This window comes from Xenopus laevis, chromosome 4L (assembly GCF_017654675.1).
Source record: "Xenopus laevis strain J_2021 chromosome 4L, Xenopus_laevis_v10.1, whole genome shotgun sequence".
In the NCBI taxonomy this organism is placed as follows: domain Eukaryota; kingdom Metazoa; phylum Chordata; class Amphibia; order Anura; family Pipidae; genus Xenopus; species Xenopus laevis.
The window spans coordinates 94186660-94211847 of NC_054377.1; the positions used below are offsets into that span (position 1 = coordinate 94186660).

General features: G+C 38.2%; 1 protein-coding gene across 1 annotated transcript in view; it reads left to right on the top strand.

The window, feature by feature from the left end:
* pappa2.L (pappalysin 2 L homeolog) overlaps positions 1-25188 on the top strand; it is a 79558-nt gene that overhangs the window by 43532 nt on the left and 10838 nt on the right. Inside the window, exons 10-20 of the mRNA XM_041590490.1 lie at positions 911-1039; positions 4891-4982; positions 5077-5279; positions 8400-8504; positions 9831-9966; positions 13369-13573; positions 13882-14020; positions 14677-14851; positions 16258-16471; positions 17836-17998; positions 25041-25173. Of these exons, the coding sequence (XP_041446424.1) occupies positions 911-1039; positions 4891-4982; positions 5077-5279; positions 8400-8504; positions 9831-9966; positions 13369-13573; positions 13882-14020; positions 14677-14851; positions 16258-16471; positions 17836-17998; positions 25041-25173 (1694 nt within the window). The remainder of the gene's footprint in view (positions 1-910; positions 1040-4890; positions 4983-5076; positions 5280-8399; positions 8505-9830; positions 9967-13368; positions 13574-13881; positions 14021-14676; positions 14852-16257; positions 16472-17835; positions 17999-25040; positions 25174-25188) is intronic.

A 25188-nucleotide genomic window follows, 5' to 3' on the forward strand; every position in this document is an offset into this window, starting at 1 on the left:
TGGTAGTTATAAAAATTGCTGAATCCTGATATAAAGTAAAATGTTTTTTAGATAATTTATTAAAATGTTGCCCGTTTGACAGACAAGACCATAAGATTACTTTTTGAATGATGTGTATAGGCAATGTAGAAATATGTGACAAATGGACAAATGGGTAAGGACATTATGGGTGGGAATCTGTCACAAAGACAAAGCATCGTTATCCATTAAATTAATTTAATAGACAAAAAAGTGGGTGGCGTGCACTTAGAACTCAGTTGCCATTAATTTTACATAATTAAATCACAGCACTTCATCTAGATGATGAAGTTTAACAAAGTCCACGTCTTGAAATCTCTTAACGAGGTAGCCTGTATGAATGTAAGACTTGTTTCTGTAGCATCTCTGAGGATGTTTTTATTTAGCACACTGTGCAGATCAGCCTCTTGCTTCAGAGGCAAAAGAATATGCACCGCATCTTGATACATATCTATATATATATATATATATATATATATATATATATATATATATATATCTATATATCTATATATCTATATATATATAGATATATATATATATATATATATATATATATATATATATATATATATATATATATATATATATATATATATATATATATATATATATATATATATATACACACATATATACCAATAGTTTCCAAACCAGCAACGTATAATCTTTTATTGTTGCACCAATACCCAACATTTCGGTCCCTGTTTCAAGGATGTATATATATATATATATATATATATATATATATATATATATATATATATATATATATATATATATATATATATATATATATATATATACACACAGTATATATACACAGCATATATACATATATATCAGCATGTATCTTAAAAGTGTTTATTTATCCCAATTCTTATCATCATAGGGAAGTTACCCCTGGTCAACGATATCAGTATCAGGTGCAGGTGGCTGCAGGGACCTTGGTTGGGGAACCATCACCTCCTTTAACTCACATTCATGGTGCTCCCTTTTGTGGCGATGGAGTAATTAATGTGTAAGTGTTCTCATTTTAATAAATGATAATGTAAAATCAGTCAAGTGCTTTTTGTGCCGCAATGTGGACTTTGTAAGGATATCAAATGGAACAACTCTTCCATAGAAAAAATAAAGCTGGTATATTGCAATCTATTCCCCTCTATGATACTAGGCACAATAAGTGTCATCCAGGGAACTAACTCATGGACTTGACTGAAGAATGACAAATATTTCCTGCTATAATGTTTCTTATAAGGTCCTACCATTTTTAACTGGTTAGTATGCCCTGGGACCAATATCAAGATAAGTCGCACAGGATCATTATCTGCTTGTTTTCTAAACCTATGAGAATGTTGCCTTAAAGTATGTCCCCAGTGACACATCAGTTGAATACGGTCACTGTCCCATTACTCTTGTTTTTCATGCTGTATATTTTATAGGTCTGCTCCATTGGAGCTGTGTGGGTTGCATTTCAAGGCTCAATGTGCATAGAAAATAGCTTATAAACAATTTAGAAAGCTAGTGAGGCTTGCATATATATATATATATAGATAATTTTGAAGTGTCATTCACTGCTGTATAAGCACTCATATCATGTATTCTGTAAGAATAGTTTTAGACCTTGAGAATACATTTTGTGTTGGTAACAAACACTTTATGGAAAGAGATTTCATAAATTGTCTGTAGGTTAAAGCCAGTAGGAATGTTGTCTGTGCTCTGCAATAACAAAAAACCTCATGGGACCTCTTGTACATTTACATGCCCTTTACTTTGTACAGTCTACATTCTGAATTGCTGTCAGGTAGTTGGCAGGTAGGAGCCTAGGTGCTGTATAACACGGTAAAGTGGGTATTTGATGTGTTGATAGGCCGGGAACATGTTTTTATGGAGAAGGATGATTTATTAATGAAGATAAAGGCTATACAGCTGGTTAAATGCAAGTTGACACCAATCATTTTACCAGGCCAGTGGTCAGAGGCAGGTGGCTAACAAGGAGTCCAATGAACTGGCAGAAAGGTCTATGCAGGCAGCAGGCAAGGAGAGTCCGGTAAACAGGCAGGGGCAGGCTGAAAACAGAGAGTAGTCAGAAAAAGGTCAAATACCAGGAGATCCAACAGCAACCAGGTAAGGGGAACTGGAGCGGAGGAACAAGAGCACAGAGCAGAGAATCAGGCGGGAACACAGGAACCAGGCAAGGGAATCTCAAGAACGCAGGCAGGATCAGGCTGTATAACTTCAATGCACAACTGGGAGTTGCTTGTAACAGGCTTAGGGCTCTGACAGAACATTTTTACCTGCGGTCCACTGCGTTCCGGTTCAGCCGCAGGGAAACACAAGAGTAGACGCACTGAATTCTTTTCAATGGGGCTGTACTCACACAGATGCATTTAAGCGCTGAATGCAGGAAAAATGCAACATGCTGTGTCCCAACCTGCGTTCGTTGCTTACATGCGTCTGTGTGAGTACAGCTTGTGCTCCCCTGCGGCTGAATGCATGAAACCAGAACACAGGCGTGTGTAGGTAAAAACGCTCGTCTGTAAGAGCCCTTATAAAGCCCCTTAATTGCCAGATTGCAATCAGCTGGGTTTAGCGAAAGAGGAGGAGGTGATCGTGAACATAGAGTAACAAGTGAATATTTACCAATATGCTTAAGGCTGGATCCCAAAGGTCTCCTGTGGTAATGGAGCATGCAGCCCAGAGTTCGAGCAATGAACAAACTACAGTATGTGCCCCTTGCCATCGAATATACAGTGTCAACACAAACGTCCCATTATTCCAACACTGTAGATTCTCTGTTTTAAATTGCATCTTTGATTGGCACAGCAAGATTAGATACATGTGGCACACAAAGCGTTAATGCCCAGTATGCATGCCTGAATGCACTGGATACATGAAAGAAAGTTAAGATGAAATAAAAAAAACTCTGAAAATCCCCTCTCCACACTTGAGTGTTTTCTGGCTGTCACTGATTACAATTCTGTCAGTGCACACAGAAATAGAGCGAAGGGAGGGGGGGATAAACCTTGTTTTCCCTGCTAGCACAATACCTGTTTATAAAATGAGTTTATTATCTTTTATCAGTTTTCCACCAGACAGGGGTGTAACAATGCAACTGTCCCAACGGCTTCTTAGAGACCTAGGGATTTTGAGGGCTCGGTGGGACCCAGTTTCACTATGGGGCCTGTTTATTATTCAGTATAAAAAGCTATGTAGAATGAATTCACTGTGTTTTATTTTATGCCATGAGAATGCCAGATTTGCCACCATTATTTTACACTTCAGACCTTTATAATTAATTTCCGACGGAAGTTGCTCAAAGAAAAAGCAAGTAAAAAATTACGACATTTTTACACTGTTTTTTAACACGGCGATGCCTTCAGATGTGTGGCGAAATATTCCACCATTTTTTACACAACATAATAAATCTGCCCCTATGCGTGCGCAGCACAGAGAATAATCTCAATCCATGGAGCCCTTATCTCATTGATTTAAGACAAAGTAAAGATCTGTGCCTTTCCCAGGATTCCTAGCAATTGAAAGGTCTCAAGTTTGAGATCCCTGACCACGGGCCATTATATAAAATGTGTACAGTGTGTTGAAGACAGGTGCAAGGGAAGAACGAAAAGTACTTGGGAAAATCGATGAGAATTAAAACACTGTGACGCATTAAACAGGCAACACATTTCAATGATGGCTCATGATGTACTGCATTCTGTTGCAAATAAGAGGTATCCATGACTGTTTTTGCATTAGGGGCCTATGTATTATGCTGTGTAAAAAGTAGAGTGAAGCATTACCGGTGATGTTGGCCAGAGCAACCACTCAGCAATTAGATTTCAACTGTTAGAAAATAAAAGTGAAGATCTGATTGGTTACAACAATAGCAACGCTAATGTTTGATTCCACTTTTTACACTGCATGATAAATAGACCTCTTTAAGGAACTCTGTGCCCTGTGTAATTTCTCATTTATATATGCAGATATATCATATATTGGGAGAGTGCCACTTGTGCATCTAAAGTAGTTGGAGAAACTGCATACCTGGACACCATCTTATAATCCAAATCGAAAATTGAACTGTCCATGCTTGTTTCACTGCTGCTCAGTATTCTCAGCTATTCTTTGTCTGAAGCACAAAACATGCTGTACTGTTCTATATATTATTAATTAAGTGCAGTGTTACACACTCTGAGAAATATGCATGGAAACCATCCAAAATAATTCTAGTGGGAAATAAACCCCTGTTGCCTTTCAACACTGAGAACAGATGCAAGTATAGGTGTTCTGGACAAATAGTTCCCTGTGAGGGTTGTATTCTATCAGTGGATGAATTAATAGATAACCAATGGTCCAGATTCAGGGAATTTGTCAGTAATTAAGGTAGAAGGGGGTTCTATATCTGGACTAGGTTTACATCTCTGGATGGATCATGTTAAAGGGCATTTTCCTACAAAGTAGATGCCATTTGGAACTCATTTATGATGCAGGGGCAGAATCACTAGAGCAGTAAAGGGTGAAAAAGCACTCTTCATAGAAGCCACACACACATACACTACTACTTGTATCTCTGCTTATCATCTGTGATTGGAGACACAGCACAATGCAGCCCTCTACAGGGTTTCCAAGTGCCCTGGTCGTCCTGGCTTGCATATTCTGCATGACGTGGATGCTATGAGCATACCAAGGGAAGCTCTTGTGCCCCTGCCCCATGCGAACCCCACAGCGGCAAGGGGCAAAGAGCAAAAAACATGATGTCCCTTTTTAATAGTATCTCATAAACAACTATATTTTTGGAATTTTATTATGTTTTTCTTGTCTAAACTACATAATTTGTCAGTTTATTCATTGGCAATAAATCCTACCTTGCAGGGAGCAGGGGGAGGAGTGTGATGACAGAGGGCTGAATGATGGAGATGGCTGCTCCCGCAAGTGCCAGCAGGAGCCTAACTATTCCTGCAGGGGTGAGTCATGAAATAAACATTTCCTTAGCTATATCTTAAATGGGTTTTTTGTCTACCTGAAATGGAATGAAGCAGAGTCTTTTTCTTTTGGCAGGAGAGCCAAGCTTATGCTATATACAGTTTGAAGACATGTCATCAAGTGCACATGTCATTTATGACAACCTTCTCATATCACCTAGCTATGGGTGGCCAGCAGTTCAAGAATATGTGGATCAATGGGCTTCCCAGGCTACAACTTCGCACCAAGATCCCAACAAGTGTCCAGTTTCTGTACTCACTCAAGAGCCTGTTGTTAAGGTTTGTATTTTGTCCCACCATCTATTTCCACAAGTAATATTCAGAAATGAATAATGGAAGTAAAATTTTCTGTCTCCAGCGATCGTTATTTTACTACAGTAAGAGGTAAAATATGTTAAGAAGTAAAAATATAATACAGGGCATGTAGCAGCCCCCCCCCCCAAAAAAAAATCATCAAGTGGTTTCAGATACTTTACTTATCACAAAGCTCATGATTGAGGGACAACAATAGGATCCACTTATGTCTAGCTAGCAGTCAGCATCACATTAAGTAGTGTGAGAGTTGAAGAAAGGATGGATTCTACTTGAATATCAACAAATCCTAGTAGTTAATGTTGCTCACTTTTTGAAGACAGTGATCTGAAAAGAGGTTGGATATTTTAGAAAGGTACAAACCCTTCACACTAAGCCATTAACTACAAGAATGAAAAATGACCTTGACATTAGAATTAGAAAAGTTCCCCATGGAACAATGTCAAATAATTCCATAAACAAGAGAAAACAGACTGTTAGATGGCTAAAGGAAACATTTGGAAGCTGTTAATTCTGCCAAGTGAAGTGTTGCAAATTCTTACTGACAGGGTGTCCATAATTTTATACAGACGATCTTAAATGTTCATTCTCTATGATCTGTTAAAATCCTCAAATACATATTCATCTTGCCTTTAAATATGTAGAAAGATGTTTTGTTGCTTTCAGAACCATGCTGTGCAAAGGAATTTAGGCTTGAGTGAAGCTACCTAAACTAATATGGGCTTGGTAAAACTAAACTTTAAAAAATGTGAAACGTATTTGGGTTTTACAGGCTATATAGCTACCCACATAGCCCCCAACTCTAACCATGTGGTTTGGCTACTTAACCTCAGGATTATAAAACCATAGGTGATGGTCAACACAACCCCACAACCCCTACTGCTTAGAAAAAGGGGGCAATGTTTGGTAATCTGCCCCCCTTGAATGTTTTTTCCGATATAGTATGATAGAGTATGTAGACATAAACATATATCAAGAGCTATAAATATGGGGGAGGGCCCTTATATTCTTGGGTTGGGTTCCCTATTTTATAAATAAGTGCCATGCAATATAGTCTGTTATGTGGGCCCATTATTTGTCATACCAGATGTTTGAGGATGGATTAAACAAATGACAATGTTGTAAAAAAAAGTATATGAAGCACTTGAACGTAGTATGTACCAAATAATAATCCATTGGAGGGCCACATTCTGCCTGTAGTACATTGTTTTTGACTACTTTACATAAAAGATCTTCAAAGTTACGTGGGTAGTATGCTGCAATGACCACAGAATGGAATGTAAGCATGAAATTGCTTAGTATGAGAAGGTAAGTAGAGACCTCGATTCTGGGATGGCAGTGGATGTGATTTACTTTGCTAAAGCATTTGATACAGTGCCACACAAATGGTTACTGGTTAAATTAAGGGATGTTGGCCTGGAACATAGTATTTGTACCTGGATAGAGAATTGGCTAAAAGATAGACTACAAAGAGTGGTGGTAAATGGAACATTTTCTAATTGGACCAGTGTTGTTAGTGGAGTACCGCAGAGCTCTGTACTAGGTCCCTTGCTTTTCAACTTGTTTATTAATGACCTGGAGGTGGGCATTGAAAGTACTGTTTCTATTTTTGCAGATGATACTAAATTGTGCAGAACTATAGGTTCCATGCAGGATGCTGCCACTTTGCAAAGTGATTTGTCTAAACTGGAAAACTGGGCAGCAAACTGGAAAATGAGGTTCAATGTTGATAAATGCAGGTTATGCACTTTGGCAAAAAATAATATAAATGCAAGTTATACACTAAATGGCAGTGTGTTGGGAGTTTCCTTAAATGAGAAGGATCTAGGGGTCTTTGTAGATAACACGTTGTCTAATTCTGGGCAGTGTCATTCTGTATACGTGTAGAGACGGATCCGCACACACTCAAGTTAATGCAGTTGGGTAGTATCCCATTTTATTCAGCCACCAAACATTCAATGTTTCAGTGGGGAACACCCTCCCTTCATCAGTGTTATTCTGTGGCTACTAAAGCAAATAAAGTTCTGTCTTGCATAAAAAAGGGCATTAACTCAACGGATGAAAACATAATTATGCCTCTTTATAGGTCCCTGGTAAGGCCTCATCTGGAGTATGCAGTGCAGTTTTGGACTCTAGTCCTTAAGAGGGATATAAATGAGCTGGAGAGAGTGCAGAGACGTGCAACTAAATTGGTTAGAGGTGTGGAAGACTTTAATTATGAGGGTAGATTGTCAAGGTTGGGGTTGTTTTCTCTGGAAAAAAGGCGCTTGCGAGGGGACACGATTACACTTTACAAGTACATTACAGGACATTATAGACAAATAGCAGGGGACCTTTTTACCCATAAAGTGGATCACCGTACCAGAGGCCACCCCTTCAGACTAGAAGAAAAGAACTTTCATTTGAAGCAACGTAGGGGGTTCTTCACAGTCAGGACAGTGAGGTTGTGGAATGCACTGCCAGGTGATGTTGTGATGGCTGATTCAGTTAATGCCTTTAAGAATGGCTTGGATTGTTTCTTAGACAAACATAATATCAAAGGCTATTGTGATACTAAGCTCTATAGTTAATATAGGTATGGGTATATAGAATTTAATTAAAAGTAGGGAGGGGTGTGTGTATGGATGCTGGGTTTTCATTTGGAGGTGTTGAACTTGATGGACTTTGTCTTTTTTTATCTGAGCAAAATAAGGCAAAAATGTTTTGCCTTATCCAAACCTTTAAAAACAATGATTTAGCATATTCCTGAACGTAATCTATTCCTATGATTCCCAATATTAGTCCATCACTCCTACCTTATTTATATATACAGTATACAGTGGGGTTCTGAAACTGTCAGATACAGGAAGGTAAAAATACAAATGCCTTATTACATAATGAAATTAGTTGAATCGTTTCTCACACCTAAAGAACAAACTTGTCATGACTTGAGTTTCTTCCCATACGGAAATGTCAAAATAAAAGAACAATTTCTTGACCTTTCCATTCTCATCATGTTGAATGGTGATACAGAAATTAAAATAGGTAGTTAAGGCATAAGATTTCGAGAAAACCTGTTTCTTATGATGCTTTTTATCTTTCACCTAGACCTGCCACTCTATGAACTTTGAGCCTCTGCCTTGGACTCACTCAGCGTGGTTCCCATGTACTGTGACAAACAATATGTCACTAGAACAACATGTATGGTTAAAGGTAACAGAGCAATTGTGTAAAATATATAAGTAATGCTTAGTAGGAATATTTCCTTTTAGTCACTATATTGTGATATATATTTAATATATATTTTCAAGCATACTTTCAAGCATACTGTATATCCTGCATGTTCTCAAGAAGACAATCCTAAACCCTGTTGGGTCAGTGTTGGAATAATCTATTCAGGGGACAACATAAAAGTTTGAAGCTTGATGAAAACGTCATAAAATATTATTTATGAGACTGAACCCAATGCTAGGGATGAGTGAAGTATTTGCCCAGTACAATTTTATGGCAATTTTTTTGTTAATCTGGTCTAAAATTTCACCAGTCAGTCTGTCTCAATGGAAAATTAATGCTGCCTGTTGTACCATAAAAATGAAGACATTGTTATCCACCCAGGGGTGCTTCGCCAATGAGGCGAGTTGAGGCTGTCGCCTCAGGCGGCAGCGCCCCACTATGTACCAGGGGCAGCAAAAATGCTGCTCCTGGTACTTTAAGAGAGAATTTACTGGGGAAGGGGGGGGGGCAGCAGCAACGTTGCTGCTGCCTCAGGCGGCGGAGGGGCCAGGATCGCCCCTGTATCCACCCCTTGCCTTCCACATCAACCGATGGGGGGAGCCCTACCCAACACCCCCTGTCTATCTCCCAGCACCCCCTGTCTATCTAAGAATCTGTTTAGGTTTGGTAGAAATTCTATAAAGAACAGTTCTAGGCATAGTGGAAAGAATCTACTCTTACAAGGTAAGACAATGTACCGTGTATGCTATTGCAGAACTAAAAGTGACTTAAAGGTCACCAGTCACCCTTTTTTAAATTACCACACCAGAGGTGCAGGCTAATAGAGCTGCACCCTCTGGTTGGGGGATACAATAATCATTTTTCAAAAAAGGAGCACGAGGCTGCCCACACTGGGAGAGAGCTTTCACTGTTGGCATCTTACATAGTACACATGCACATAATAAGCGAGTCTCACACGCTGACGTCATGAAAATGCGCATGATAAGCAGGTTGTGGCACACGCTAAATATGCAAGTGACCTTGCCCATGCAGGCAGCCTAGCGCTTGGGGGGGGGTAATTTAAAAAAAAGATGGCTGTTTCCCCCAACTGGAGTGCAGGCTCTATTCATCCGCACCTTCCGATCGACTCCAATGGTTTTCACCAAAATCGGTTTTGTGACATTTTTGGCAAACCAAAAAAACATTTTTACCCAGGACCCCAGAAATCAATAGAAAAAGGATAACAACTACACTACCCATCACCCCATTGTATATGAAATCTATATGAGTTTGTTAAAATGATCTGAGCTTTCTCCTTGTTCCCAGGTGAGCTTTGATAATCCAAGACTTGTACATTCATTTCATGTATACCTGGCTGCTTATGGCTCCCTACCAGAGGCCACTCAAAAGCCCACGGTAACAGCTCATCTTACTGATATAATGGGACAGAAACACTCACTTGGTAAGTCAACCATACTTGCAAACGTTCTTCATCAAAGACAAATAGTACAAGTATCAGTCTAGTACAGGTACAAATGAAGGATGTGTGTGTGTGTAATGGGGGGGTGGCCTGTTAGTTTGGCAGGTTTGGACATGCCTGCTCTACCAGTATTCCCTGCTAATGGATATGGGAAATCAGCTGTACCAAGAGATTTCACGTTCATTAAATGAAGCCATCTGTGGCAGCTATTTCAGGTTACTAGTTGTCACATTAGTATGGAAAGTGTTAATTGTTGCAATATAGGGGTTTTATGTCTTGTATAAGATTGTTAGATATCTGTTGTGTATTATTATGTGATACTGAAAGTGCTTCATTCTTTAGCCAATATTTCTATGTTTATAACAAACTAAATTGCAGTATTGCGAAGAATCAGTAATGGCAGTTTAACGTGTCGCCCTTCAGACCTTGTCACGCTATCCTCATTACATGTTTATTACATGCATGGATTTTTGACACAAAGTGAAAAATCCATATTTTTAATAAAATAGGTACCAAGGCAAGGCAAAGATTATGACTCACAGAAAGTCAGAGTGATCAGCATATGGACTCTAAATCTGCCAGTAGTTTCAACAATGTTATTTTAATTGCATTCTGTTCATCCACCATTTATGGAAAGGTTTTATTTCCATATCAAAGTGACATATTTTGTTTTCCTTTTTTTAATACAAATTGCTCATATAAATGAGTCAAGCCATGCTACCTACATATTATGTTAATATATAGTGTCTCATATTATTACTGGATGCCAGCGAAAATTTGCTTTTCTTATTTTGTATCGTTTTTAAGATCTACATGAATAAACAATGAATTCTTTTGTTTAGCATATATAATTTATTTACAGAATGAATATTAAAAACAGACATTAAACCAAATCCTGCATTTTTCAGGATGTTTGCCTGTTGGCCGCATGTGGCAGCCCTTACTTTTTCATAAGAATCCAGGAATAAAATAAAAAGGGAACCATGATTTAGAGTCAGATTTGTAACAAATATGTTATAATGGTGCAGTGCCCACCTTTAGTTGGTCCTCATTTATTATGTACTTCAGATAGACCCTATCAGACTTTCCTGTACATAATCAGCTGATTTCAAGGCTTGGACAAGAGTGAAGTTATCTGCTATCTAAGGCAACACCAAAGACACTGCCCAACTCCACTGTTTTGGAGGCATTCACAAACTACCTTGTGTAGCTCTAGCTAAAGTTAAATGACTGGGGTACTTCAAGGGAAGTAAAATACTTTAGCAGAATAATATCTGTAGATATTACATTACATCAGTACTTGAGCCTAGTAAAGGAAATGTAAACATTCCGAGATAACAAAGTAATGCCCTCTAAAAGTCAACAAATCCCATCATTGAGGTGCTGGAGTTTACTCACAAATCACTTTGAGAGCAAATTTTTTTAGCTGCATCTATCCTTACAAATGAATAGGTCTATGGAGTGTAGGTGAGTGTTAAAAGTAGAACAAAGCAAAAAAAAAAAAAATTCTCCATTTAAAATGGCTTTACAAGAGTGTTGACTTGTCATTTTCAAAACTGTGTCCAGATTTGAAAGCAGCCTGAGAATAACAGTATTATACTGAAAACAAAATAGTTTTTACTGGTATTTTCAATTATTTTCTTAATTCTTACAACCTGTGTTTCTTGCAAAGGTAAATCCTACACCAGGCTTGCCAATTTAACAATTACTTTAAAATGTAATTAGGTGTCCCATTTTAAAAATGGCTCTAGTTATCTGGTTTTCTTTATTTTTTTTTATTTTTTTCTGTTCTGAGTTGGTGACCAGGCTTATACCCTACATAAAATGAATCCTTGAATGAGAATGACCTAGGAGTACTAGAAAAACTAGAAAACTCTATTTAATTAAATTAACTTAATATGAAATAAATTATAAAAAGCAAAGCTTTTTTGGTCTGTCTTTCTTAAAATTGAATGGCTAGTCATGAACTGTGTGTTTACCAAGAGATTTAGTAATGAAAAACATAGCCGCACAGGCCTCAGCAGAAAATAGTTCCACGTTTAGGCACAGGATCAAGGCAGGTAGCAAGTAAACAGAGTCTTGGGGCGGAAGGCAGACAAGTAGAAATCCAATAACAGGCCAGGGGTCAAAAACCAGAGAGTCAAAACCAGGACAAGAACTCAAATAGCTTGGTCTTAGAGGAACTCTCTAGTACAGGTTATTATAGGAGGCAGGCTTTAAAAAAACCCTTAGTTGGGCTGTTGCCTGCAGCTGGATCATAGTTGGTTACCAGGGAATACTTACGGGGGAAGTCATTAATATTATTATCTGCTAGGCCCAAACCACATTGCCTCTTGTGGCTCAACTCTCAGGTACCTGCTTCTAAACCAAGTAGTTCCTCACACAGGGAGAGCTGTAACTACTAAATGCTTGAAACAGTGGTTGCAAGTTGGTTTTGTGCCACAGAAATAAGTGGCCAGGCAGAGGGACAAGTGACTCTCAACAGTAAGCAGCAGGGAACCACTGCACATAGTCATGCTAGGTAAGAGATGGTGCCTGCAAACTCTTTGCCCCGCTCACTGCAGAGTGATACATGTATTCTACATCACTCTAGCTTGTTGAATATTCACAATGCCAATAAATATGGCACCCTATGCCAAAAGAATGCATGCAGGTCCTTAGTGATGTTTGATTTTGGCTTTAGTCTAAACTAGTAGTAGAGAAATTCCTCTATCATCAGGATTCAGCACTAAGAGTTACATTTCAGCCTGGCAGCTGATTGAATGCCCTCTGTAACCTTCTTTCTTGCCCTACCCTGTCTATTGTCAACATGATCTGCCGTCTAGCTACAACTGTATATGTCTAAAAAAAAACCACACACAGACAATTTAAGGAGTGTAACTTAAGATCTGTCATATGCTATTAAAAGTGAAAAATTAAAACTAATTAAACAACTGCAGAAGCCGAGAAAATTTTTTAGCAATACAGAGAAGATGTCAGCTTTGTAGAAAGGTCAGATTTCAAATTAAGATGCTTGAAAAGTTTTACCTAAACACTCTTTCATATAAGGACAGAAAATTACCCTCATGTGAAAGATTACTATAATACCAAATGGAATATTCAGTATATGCCTTAGACATTTCTCATTTTTATCTCCTTTACTTCCATAAAAAATGCCAAAGAAAAAGTAGATGTTAAATAAAGCAGATGCACAAACGAGTGTCAATTGCTGAAAGCCAGTAAAAGCTTTCAGTACTGGTTCTCCGTGGGAAATTCAATATATGACAAATGGGCCCTGTGGAATAATCCTGGTTTGATTGGTTTTCACTTACTCTTTACTCAAAATACCTTCCTCACACTGTGCAATTTTATAGTCAATGTCTAAATGCTTCTGTTCTTTCTCAGGAACCCATGAGCTTTCTTGTGAGACAAACCCTCTGATTTTGAGTGGATCAAATGGTCCCAACAGCCCACTATATAGTGCTGTATCACTTACACTGAACTTTTCCTCACCATTGGCTGGGATATATGGTGTGATGATGAGATCACCTGCTGACCTGCATCATCCAGAGATGTGGATGGATCAAGCACCGGATGGAGAGGGCAGCAGGTATTGCAGTAATAATAACATTACTAAAAATAATACAGTAAAACTCATACTCACACTCATAGGAAGGCAAGTCAACATAGTTTCAAAGAGAAACATGGTAAAACATATTCTGATAAACAAATAGGACTTAGATCTGAGTTACCTAAGTGACCATTCCAGAAGAGAGTTATAAGAGAATATAGTATCCAGCTATGTAATCCTTTGCAGCTTTGAAGTGAATAAACCACTACTAGGTGGTAAGATTACTCATATTTATTTTGTTTTAAACAATTGTGACACTAGTTTGGTGTTATAAATCACTTCCACAGCTCCTGCACACCTTTAAATATTGCACATGGCTCAACACACTGCTCTTTAGAAGAAGATGAGCAACCCCACTGCTTAGTAACATGCGATGAGGGATATGTAGTCCAGGTTCTCAGAAGAAGGGGACACAGCATCGTGCAGGTATGGATTTGTAATAAAATACTTGTGAAAACAAGCACATTTTCTAACTGATATTTTTACCTTGAGCTGCTGACTTACTTCTGTGCAAGTTATCGAGTATTATTCCTTCAGCATCAGACTGAAGATTCCAAGGCCTGTCAAGGCTTCTGCCACAGACCCCCCCCTCCAGGCCCCTCCGGCAGCTGCAAACCAATTCTCTACTTGTGGGCACAATTGGGGCCGGGGGGGGGGGATTGGTGGTCAGCACAAGGTCACTTGATGTCCCGCAGGCCCAGTCTGACCCTGAACCAGGCTATAAAGTGTTGCTGCACTGCATATTTCTAAAATGTTAGTTTTACTACTGGGTCAAAATTTCTAAGGCTCACTAACTGGTTTTTTTTAGTTAAGAATGTCCAGCTATAGTCAGATATGGCATGGCTAAAAGGCCACACATACAGTAAGTAGTAACATTTGGTTAATTATAAAGCGATAAATTGTCTGACTAAATAAATGTAATGAATGTGGTCAACATAGTTTCAAACTAAAGATGGCTTCTCTAATATGAAATGTGATCACCAACACAGTATACCTCCGACACATATTTGTTAGCCCAAGATCTGCCGGATTCCTGTAAGTGTTCAGGTTGGGAGGTAAAAATGTGTTTTTTTTTTTACCAGGAAGCTGTGTTAGGCTGCTTTGCTGGACACTGGAATATGTCAGTAACATGCATTCCCCAGGACTGTGGCCAACCTGTCTCTTCACTCGTATTTAATGCCACCTTCTCTTGTCCAGAGGGAACGACCCTCGGAAAACGCTGCTTCTTCCATTGCCTTCCTCCTGCAAAATTTCAAGGTGAAAGTACAATAATTATGGGCTTTGTATTTAGGAAAACTGACTAAATACTTACTGACTAACTTTTTAGTTGTTTCATAAGATAAAATATCCATAGATGAGAGTGTAGAAAAGAATGAGTATCCTTTTAGAATTTTTTTGTACAAATAAATAAATATTAACAGAGTTCTGTATTAAACTATGTAAAGTGATTGCTGGAAGTTTCATAGAGCTTCCAATGCATTATATTATTATTATATATAGGCATCCCTTTATCCAGAAAGCTCCAAATTACAGGAAGGCCATCTCTAATAGAGTCCATTTTAAGCAAATAATTCTAATTTTTAAAAATGATTTCCATTTTCTCTGTAATAAAACAGTACCTTGTGCTTGATCCTAAATAAGTTGCATGTATTCCAACTGGGTTAATATAATGTCAAATTATTTTTATCGCAATCCATATAACGGAAAGAGGCATTCCAGATTATAGGTCCTATAGCTGAATATAATATAATATTTGAAAATACATATAACTTTTTTATGTTTAATATATTTATGACCCCACACTGTGTCCGGATGCAATGTTTAGCTAGGGGAGGCAGAAACAAGTGTTGTGCGGATCAGCCCAAAACAAGTGGGAATCGTGTCACCACCCACACAAGGCAGGTTTGGGTCCAGACTCTTCCTTCCACCCTCAACCCCCGCAACCTTTGTATGCCTCTGGCAGCCGCTTTTTATAGGTACATGTCTACTCCAGCCTGCCCCCTTCATGATATCAGACATGGGCCAGGGCGCATCTATAAATAGAGGTGGGTTTCTGGGTCAGGTTGGTCGCCAGTTGAGAGCTTGCAGGTAAGGGTCGGGGTGACTTTTTGTCAACCCACACACATCACTAGCAGAAACCACTTTGTATAGAAGCCAGCACCCCAGATTAGAGTAGCAATGGGGATTTTGTCCAGCAGAATCCCCTAACCCAACATGTTTAGTATGCAGTAGCAGCCAAAACATGTTGAATTAGATTAATCTTTTTGACAAATGCAACTTTTCTTCTTTTATCCGTAGAGCTGGTTTTTCTAAGCAGTGGTATATTTTCTCAGTCCAACAAACGTTTTAGTAGTTGGGATTAGGAGAAGTAGATAGAACATAAAACAATATCTATTGCAGTGGTTTTGAAGATGTCTTTAGCTATTAAATTCATTGGGGAGCTGATATGAAACTGTCAATAACAATGGCTTTAACCGACCTATCTAATTTCTTTGCAATATCTTTCTTTTATAATATACTTTGCAAAAGGACAAGCAGGCTCAAGAGACACTGTTGGGGGGCTCTGTGGCACAGAAAACTTTGTGGGTTCTGAATGTTGTGAAATGTCTTTATGAGTGTTCAAACCTGATCACATTCTCAATAAAGTTTTTGGTTTATCCTAGGCTTGAGCTACTGGGTGACCTGCATGTGGGATGGACTCTGGTCTCTCCCTGATGGCTACTGCAAGCTTGAATGTGATGCCCCAGAAGTTATTCCCCATGGCAGATTGCTCACTTCACGTTGCCTGTATGGAAACCATGATGTGGGATCTGTGTGTCGATACAGGTGCAAACCAGGCTATCACGTTGCAGAACACACTGAGCGCAGAACCAAAAGGTAATTATCATTTATTTGGCAATTTTATCAAAATTGCCTGCATTTTGCTCTATTATTTATAGAGCAATATATAAAATTGTATTTGTTTAATCATTAAACAAATAACATTTTGCATACTACTCTATAAATAAAAGTTCAGAATGCAGTTTTTGATAGGGACTATATTCTGCCTTCCTTATTCTCCCTGGGTTTTCCATACACTGTCTGCCCTATGCTCCCTGTGTGTCATACACTGCCTACCCTATGCTCCTTGTGTGCCATAATCTACCAGCCCCCTGCTTCCTGTGTGTGCCATACTCTGCCTGCCCCATGCTCCTTGTGTGTGCCATACTGGTGGGGGTTGGTTAGCATTTTTGAAATACTTGTTAGGGGTCCCCAAGGTATTTAATCATGTGCTGGAGGTTACTGTGTTATTCACAGGGGAAGATGAGGCATATGGATTTAAGAGTATGTATTAATATGACTTAATAAACTAGTTTCACATATGAGTGATGAGTGATATCCCTGCAGTGAGCACCAACCATTTGGTTTTTTGGTGTGCTATTACCATGTGGATATGGTCTTAAAAAGGATGTGTGGTTTAAAGTAGGTGTGGTTTAAAACAGGGAGTGGTCAACACTGGCTTCCATTATCAGCCCTGCACCACATAGGCTACAAAAATTCTGTCCCTCGACACTACAGAAGTTGGATAGCACTGGTTTAATGATCCAACATCCAAACTGTACTGATCCTTTATTTCATGTTTTCACAAATTTGCCTAGCATTTTGATGTTATTTGAAACCAGTACAAATTGTTTTCATTCCTTTTGATTGTAAATATTTAAAATATTCTAGTTGGTGCTTTTGTTTATTACTTGATAAATTAGTTAAGAACACAACAGTTTTACCAGTGCATGGCAACACTGCATTATATTTTTATGACTTTCATCTTTTGATGCTACTGTTCCTTTAAAATTCAAGAGATGAAAATACTGTGGTACTGGTACAAAGTACAGTACAAATAATTCAGACTGTTTTGGGACATCACAATTGTTTATCATCATCTTATCCTAATATCTCAGATCCAATTCAATTTGTTCACTATTCTGTACAGAACAATATGGTCTCCCTGTTACTTTACTTTTTCTGTTATTTCGGGCAGCATAATAGTTTGCTCAGTTCTATTCATTTATTTCCATAGCTATGCCTTGTGAATCTGATAGTATTATGAAATCTTAAATTAGCAAAAGTAAAGAAGAATTATCTGCTGCTTAAATGCAATAGAGCTGTAAAATTACACAAAGATAAGTGTTGAAGCTCAATTGAAATGAATATGAAATGAGTATAGATCTGAATTTTGAAAATGGCATTTGTTTGTCTTGCAGGAAATTCCTGAAAATTCATTGTCTGCAGACTGGACTGTGGGCTGAGGGTCGATGTATTCCTGTGATGTGTGACCCTTTGCCACCTATTCTCCAAGGGCTGTACAACTGTTCAAAAGGACTGGAAGTGGACAGCAAATGTACTTTGTACTGTGGATCGCACACGGTATGGTGCCTGCTTCAAGCTATCACTTAAAATTGAAATATATAATTATATTCAGAATTGCACTAATCCCATAGGCATCACTGCATCATGCTTAGTTTTGGCTTTCGTTCTGACCTTCACAGAGCCAAAAACCGAGATATGCAAAATTTGCTCTTTCCTTGAAATTTTCAACACGTTTTCCTTATTTGAAAAAAAAGAATAACTTTTATTATAACCACATCCCTTATAGACAATGTACAGAACAATTTAAATATAGCACATTCAAACCTGTCGGGTGTTATTCCTGTGCTTCTGGTAAATGGGTAATTTTTGATCGGATGCCGTTATAGTCACATTTCATTTTAACAGTGAAACATAATTAACACGTAATTAAGTTGATTATCTGTGACAGTGATTAGAGTGCTGGAATAAATTTGTTTTTCACACCTTATGTAGAAGTGCTTAGTTCACAATGTGCTGATTAAGATTTTTAATTGAACTTTGTACCCCCTGCTAGTTTCTAAATTCTCAGTTCTTTAAAAGGAAACTATCATCTCGTAATTTTATGATTTGAATCTCATTAGGGGTTCAGCTCATCTGAAAGTAGTATTCCTATAGTTTATTGATTAAAGGCAGTCATATTTAATATTACATGAATGTGCTCTTGTTTACTGCAGAGCCAAAATATGATTTGCCACACCCACAATTCCCTTGGCATACCCCTTGCCTCTTGCTGGGTTCTGCATTTCTCTGGTGACAAATTGATGATTTCATGTAAATTCTATCATTCATGATTTCATATAATGTCAGTAGTGATGGGCGAATTTATTCGCCAGGTGTGAATTTGCGGCAAATTCCCGCGATTCGCAACCGGCAAATAAATTCGTGAAACCACCGCCAAGATTCGTCAGCGAAAATTCAACGGCGTCCAAAAAAAATGGATGTCCACGCATTCTCGCCAAAACGAACACCGTTTTGCGAATTTTTCACTATTTCGTGGGAAATTCACGAATTTTTTAGCCAAAGCGAAACAGCCCATCACTAAATGTCAGCATATGACTTCACTTAAAAAATGTTCCACTTATTTTCACAAAAAAACAAATTGCACTTATTTTGCTTTCACCCTGTTTTCCCACGGATTGGGAAACTGCTGTTAGAACCAAAGTCTATTCATCAAACCAACGAACTTTAAGAATTAAATATGGCATTGATTCCCAGGGAAATTCAGCATTTCACTATAGGCGAAAGTTTTTCCGAAGCTGCAGCAATATCTCACAAAAAAAGGCAACAAAACATCAGTTGAATCCACTGTAGTTTGCACAGAAGGAGCCATTGCAAAAAAATGCCCATTGACTTCAATGCATTTTGCAAATTATTTTTTAAATTATTTAATGGTTATATCTTCAACATACAGAAATAAAGAATAATTTTACAATGATATTCAAAGTGTACATTAATTGTTCACATGGGTCAAGCGACCCTTCACCAACATGAGAGTCATCTCTGAATCTATGGTTTCCACAATTGAAGAGCAAACCCTTTTTTTTTGTTTTATAACTCAAACACTCAAACAGGGGTGCGTAGGAGAGGAGGGGGTGATTTAGGCTGTGTGGGCTTGCATTAGCATCTTTTGCCAGATATGTAGGTTGTTTTGCTAAATAGATTCCTGGGGTGTGTTCGTATCAGTCATATCAGCCCATACACCCCAGACTTTCTCAAAATTATCTGAGCAGCCTCTACTGAAATATGTTAGCTTGTAACATATATATATATTTATATATTAGCTTGGTTGGTTTATTATAGATTTCCATCTCTTTAGGGTGGGTGAGGTAGGTAACTACCAAGTTAAGATAATAGGTTTCCTGACATAATAATAAAGGAGTCTCAGGAGGATGCGCCAGTATTTGTCCTGGACTATATTCTCCACTAAACCAAATATACATGCTTCTGGGGACCGCACGTTTGGCATGTCTAATGCTTCCATAACAAATGCCACATTTTTCTCCAAAATTAATCAACCAGTGGGCAGGTCCAGAACACATGTAAGAATGTACCTGGACTTGTTCCGCATTTAAAACATAGATTGTCCGGCTAAAGGCCCATCGAGTGCAGTCTGGCAGGTGTGAGAAAGGTCCTATGAATTGCATGGTATGGTATCATAATATCATTACTACTAATCACCAAAGTTAGGTATGAGTGAGATAGGTCATCCCAGTCATCAGAGTCTAGTTGTGGCAGATCCAAGGTCCAATTAGTGTAGCATTGTGCAAAGGGATTACCTCTTTGAGTATTAAGGGTTGAGTAAATGTGAGATACCAGTTGCTTATGGCTGGGTGACCTTAATAGCTACTCTAGCCGAGACAGTGTTCCTTTGGGGGATGAGGAAAATAGCTATTAGCTGTATGTCTGATCTGTAAATATCTGAACTACATTGTTCTTGGAAGCTTATACTCCATAGTTAGAGCTGCAAAAGATTTCAGCCCTTGAGCATCATACAGTTGACCAACATATTTAATTTTAAACTTGGCCCAAATTGATGAGTCAGGTCAGTGTTGTAAATTGGGATTGCACCACAGGCGTAAAAGGGGAAATCACGTTCTGTAGAGTCTTGTCATATTTAAGGGGGTTTTCCCATATTGGGATTAACATTCCCAGTGTAGAGAGAGGGCACCCTTTTGAGTGGTTTCCCTTATGGGAGTATTCGTTAATGCCTCAATTGACCCTGCTGCTTCTGCTGAGATGGGGAATGCAGCATTTTCAGCCGAGGGAGAAAACCACCAGGCGAAATACACTAGCTGGGCAGCTCGATAATATAGAAATAGATGTGGTAACGCCAAACCACCATTCCTTTTGGGGGCTGTTAGGGTTTAGAGGCTTACACGGGGTTGTTTATTATTCCACACAAAGTAGCGTATCATGGAGTCAAGTCTAGTGAATAGGCTGTTTGGGAGTGGTATTGGTTATGAAATAAGTATAATAGATTAGGAAGCACCACCATTTTTATGAAGTTTACACACCCCAATAATTTGAGTGAGAGGCTCGACCAGTGCATGAAGTTGATACCTACCTAGCTGTTGTACCACCAGATCTATGTTTAACTCTCTGTATCTATATGGGTTTGCACCAGGGGTGCGTCACCCATGAAGCGAGTTTCTCATCTCGCCTCAGGCAGCAGCGCCAGAGAGGTTTACAAAAAAGCAAAAAGCCGCTCCAGGTACCTTTAAAAGCCGAATTTCTGTTTTTTAAACCCGGAAATTCGGCTTTACTATTGTGAGAGAGCGCAATTGCGCTCTCCGCATTAGTGTTCCTGCCTCTCCTCCCGACAGTTAAGCTGGCGAGGGGGTGGGGGCGGCATTGCAGGAGCCGCCACAGGCGGCGCTTTCATCAGAATCAGCACTGGTTTGCACTGACCACCATTCCTAGGTATTTAAACTTTATCACATATTTTAGCTTTGTTGGGAGTGCTGGGATGGAGGGTATTGGTTGGTTCAGCCCCAAATTGGTCAATAGCCTCAACAGAGTTGTAAGGGACTGCCCCTTGTCCGCCAGGTAATGTCCCCCCCGAAACGTTGTTCTGTTTGTTGTAAACCCCAGTCCAGTACAGATATGGAATCGATATCCAGAAAGGTCCAAATCATGGAAAGGCCATATCCCATAGACTTATATCTAAATCCAAATAATCCAAATTATTAAAAATGATTTCCTTTTTCTCTTTAATGTAATGTACTTGATTCAGACCAATATATAATTGACCCTTATTGGAAGCTAAAACCAGCCCTAGTAAGGAATCAAGATCTAAATTATGGAAAGATCCATTATGCGGAAAACCATAGGTTCTGAGAATTCTAGATAACAGGTCCCATACCGGTAACTCATTCTATTCATAATTGCGGTATGGAAATAAATGTTGAACACAGAAACTGGGTCTCAAAAACCACATTTAATAAATAAATAAATCCCTTTACCGCCTCTTGTTGTTAGTTTAGGCGGGCCTCAATTTTTGCAATGAAAACATCCAAGAGGCACTAAACTATTTGTTCCTTATGATTGCGTGCCCTTATCAATCAGGTGTTATACTAAATGTTAGCTATAGAGTTCAATAGTACATCAGTATGAAATGCACATCAGCATCTTTTGCAGTGAAGGACTTCAGAGCATTTAGGGCAAACTTTTGCTAAGTAACAGGCTTCATGGTTTTCCTCTAAATTCTTCTATGTTCAGTGATCTGTATCTGTTGGCTGTCCAGATGTCAGATTTGATGGTGTTATTTTTTTGACAAGGATTACTTTATAACAGCAGGAGGTAGGTGTTCCAAAAAATGCAATTTTAATACAACATTTTCAGCACGGATGTGTTGATAGTGTTGGGCATATCTTCCCTGCTAGATTATTTAGTACGATTTTATCATCCTGTCATCTAAGGAGAACTGTGAGTTATGTGAAATGATATTGGTGTCTATGGTACCTTAATCTTCCTGTGATATAAATGGTTTTTACTGACTACATGTCAGCACTCCATTTTACCCTTTTAAACATTTATAATTCACTGGGCTTTAAAAAAAGAAATGAGAAACAATAAACATTTTTAGACATGCTGCTAAAAAAAAAAAACTCTCCAGTTCCTAAATTCTCCAGCTCATTACAAAAATCTCAGACTAATTACTGTGGGGCTCATATGCTATAACGGATACAGAAGTGAGTCTATGCAAGTAACCCATAGCAACCAGTCAGCTATTAACTTTGATCTTTTAAATTGAAATTACATTAAGGAAGACTAATTGTTAATGGTTTCTATGGGTTACTGCACCTTTGCATCTTTGTTAGTATATGATCCCCGTGGAGAGCTTGGTTAAATTATTCTGTTCATGTTGGCATCATCCAAAGGGCAGCTTTAAATATGAGGTCTCGTTGCACATACTTAGCAGAATATATCTTAATGAAAAAAAGCAAGAATTGCATTGTAGATTATTATTTAATCTACAACATACAATGGAGCATGATTTATAGGATTTTAACATTTTACTTTCCTTCAATCGTAGTATATTTAACTTATCTCAGCAAACCCTGCACAGAGTGATGAATCAGGATTTTCCTCTAGCTCTATAAAGATATCAGATACCCCTGATATCTAGGTGGCTCCATAGAAATAAATAATATGGCACTTTTTACCCTTACTTTTTGCTTTTGTACACATAAACCCTATAGCTTAAACCAATATTGGCCAATGTTCTCAATGTGCCGCGCTATACTGACAGGTATATAAAAGTATGGTTATAAAAGGAACATCAATATGCCGAATAATCTGGGCAAGGGGTAAAATAACGCACATTTGTTCAGCAGTCCCCCTTAGTTGGAGGCTATGTAAATATATAGAGCTTCACTATGTGATTATGGTCACATATACTATACTTCCCCTTCTCAATTAAAGGCCTCCATATATAAACAAGCATAATAAGGAGGAACGTGACAACAAAATCAGATTACAAATAAACTATGTAAAACTAATATAAAATATATAATTATCACAACATTTTTAACCAACTACAAATGAATGTGGGAGCACATCAATATTGTCAACCATCAGAAAAGGAAGGATTCTGAATTACACACCAAGTTTATCACTGAACCCTGCTGGAACTAAGGGATTAATTGCTCAATGCCATAGATTATTTTCTTTTGCTCAATTACTTAAATAAATCATAGATATTTGTTCTACAACTATAACTTTGTAATTATCTCTTATATGATCCATATGCTTCAAGTTTTTAGATCTCACATACTTTACTCACTGCTGTCCTTATTACAGGAGCAACTCCACACAATTCCAACACAATATTCCAAATTTCCCCTTGATGAAACTGTACGATGGTTTATTGCAATAGGTCACAGACCAAAATTGCCTGACACATTTCGGGAGCACCTCCCTTAATCATAGGCTTCAGTTCAGATCAGTTAGGCTACAGCCACTGTTTTTGGCAAGAGGAACAAAATACAGTATACCTGCATTACTTTCTGCATGTAAGATGTCTTATAAATAACATTGTTTGCATATCCCTTGTGTTTTGTGTGAAAGTAGATTAATGCTAAACAACCCAATCATTAGCCCTGATTTCCAGTAATGTGGATGGACTGAGCTTTTTCTATAATTTTGATAAGAGAGTGCTAACGATATTATATTCAAAATAGTCTGCACTTCATCCATGGCAAGTGGACAATTACTTAGTATTTAACCATGCAGTCTTTGGGAGCATCAGTTAGTAGCTCTTGAGTCAGACCATTATGGGACATATTTCAGATTGTAGGGAGTTTTTATACAAAGATCCTCCCTGTGTGCTCGGACAGGTGAATTACAACTTTTGCCAATACTTATAATATGGGACTGAATCAGCTGTTTCTCCACAAGTGGAAAATTCCTGGTGAAGAAACTGTTGAAGTAACATTAGACTTAGCCTACCCAAACAAAAAAATCACCCTCCGCCTATGCTCCTATTTAAATGGAGAATATATGAAAACATGGAGTGCTGTTGGCTTTTATTGATTGGAATGCAGGTACTGCCTTCTAAGATCCTATGTTCATGCGTATTGTAACAGACTTGAAAGGAGTAATAATATACCCCCTATTTGACATGACCTCATTTAATTGGGGTTATGTAGAAAAGACCCATAATTACTATCTGAACTTTCAAAAATAAATATAATTTATTTACACAGGCATACCTAATTCCATGGATTGAAATTAAACAATGTTACCTAACATTCCCTAGGCTCCTTGGGTAATGCATCCTCTCCCTCACCATGTTCCATTATGAAGTGATAGATTCTGGGACTTGATGTCCCTCTGCTTTTCAGAGAATCTGTTCTCCGCCCATCATGGAAAACAGAGAGACTTTTTTTTATTTTAGAAAAGGAGTTTCTTCATCATTTTCACTGAGATGTCCTTGAACATAGTTCATTTTTCCCCTCCTTCATTTTGATTCTTTCTAAGGAACATTTGTGTTCCATGGGTTGTACATTGTTTTTCTGAACGGAATTGAATGGAAATAAACTAACTGACTTTATGCTAGGTGTCTACAGTCTGCGGTAAAGATGGGACCTGGACAGAGAAAATAAGTTTATGTGAAGGCCTACAAGGAACATGTAATCCACCTCCAGAAATGAACCACATTCAATACTCCTGTGATCATGGACATAGTATCGGTGGGTAATATTCTA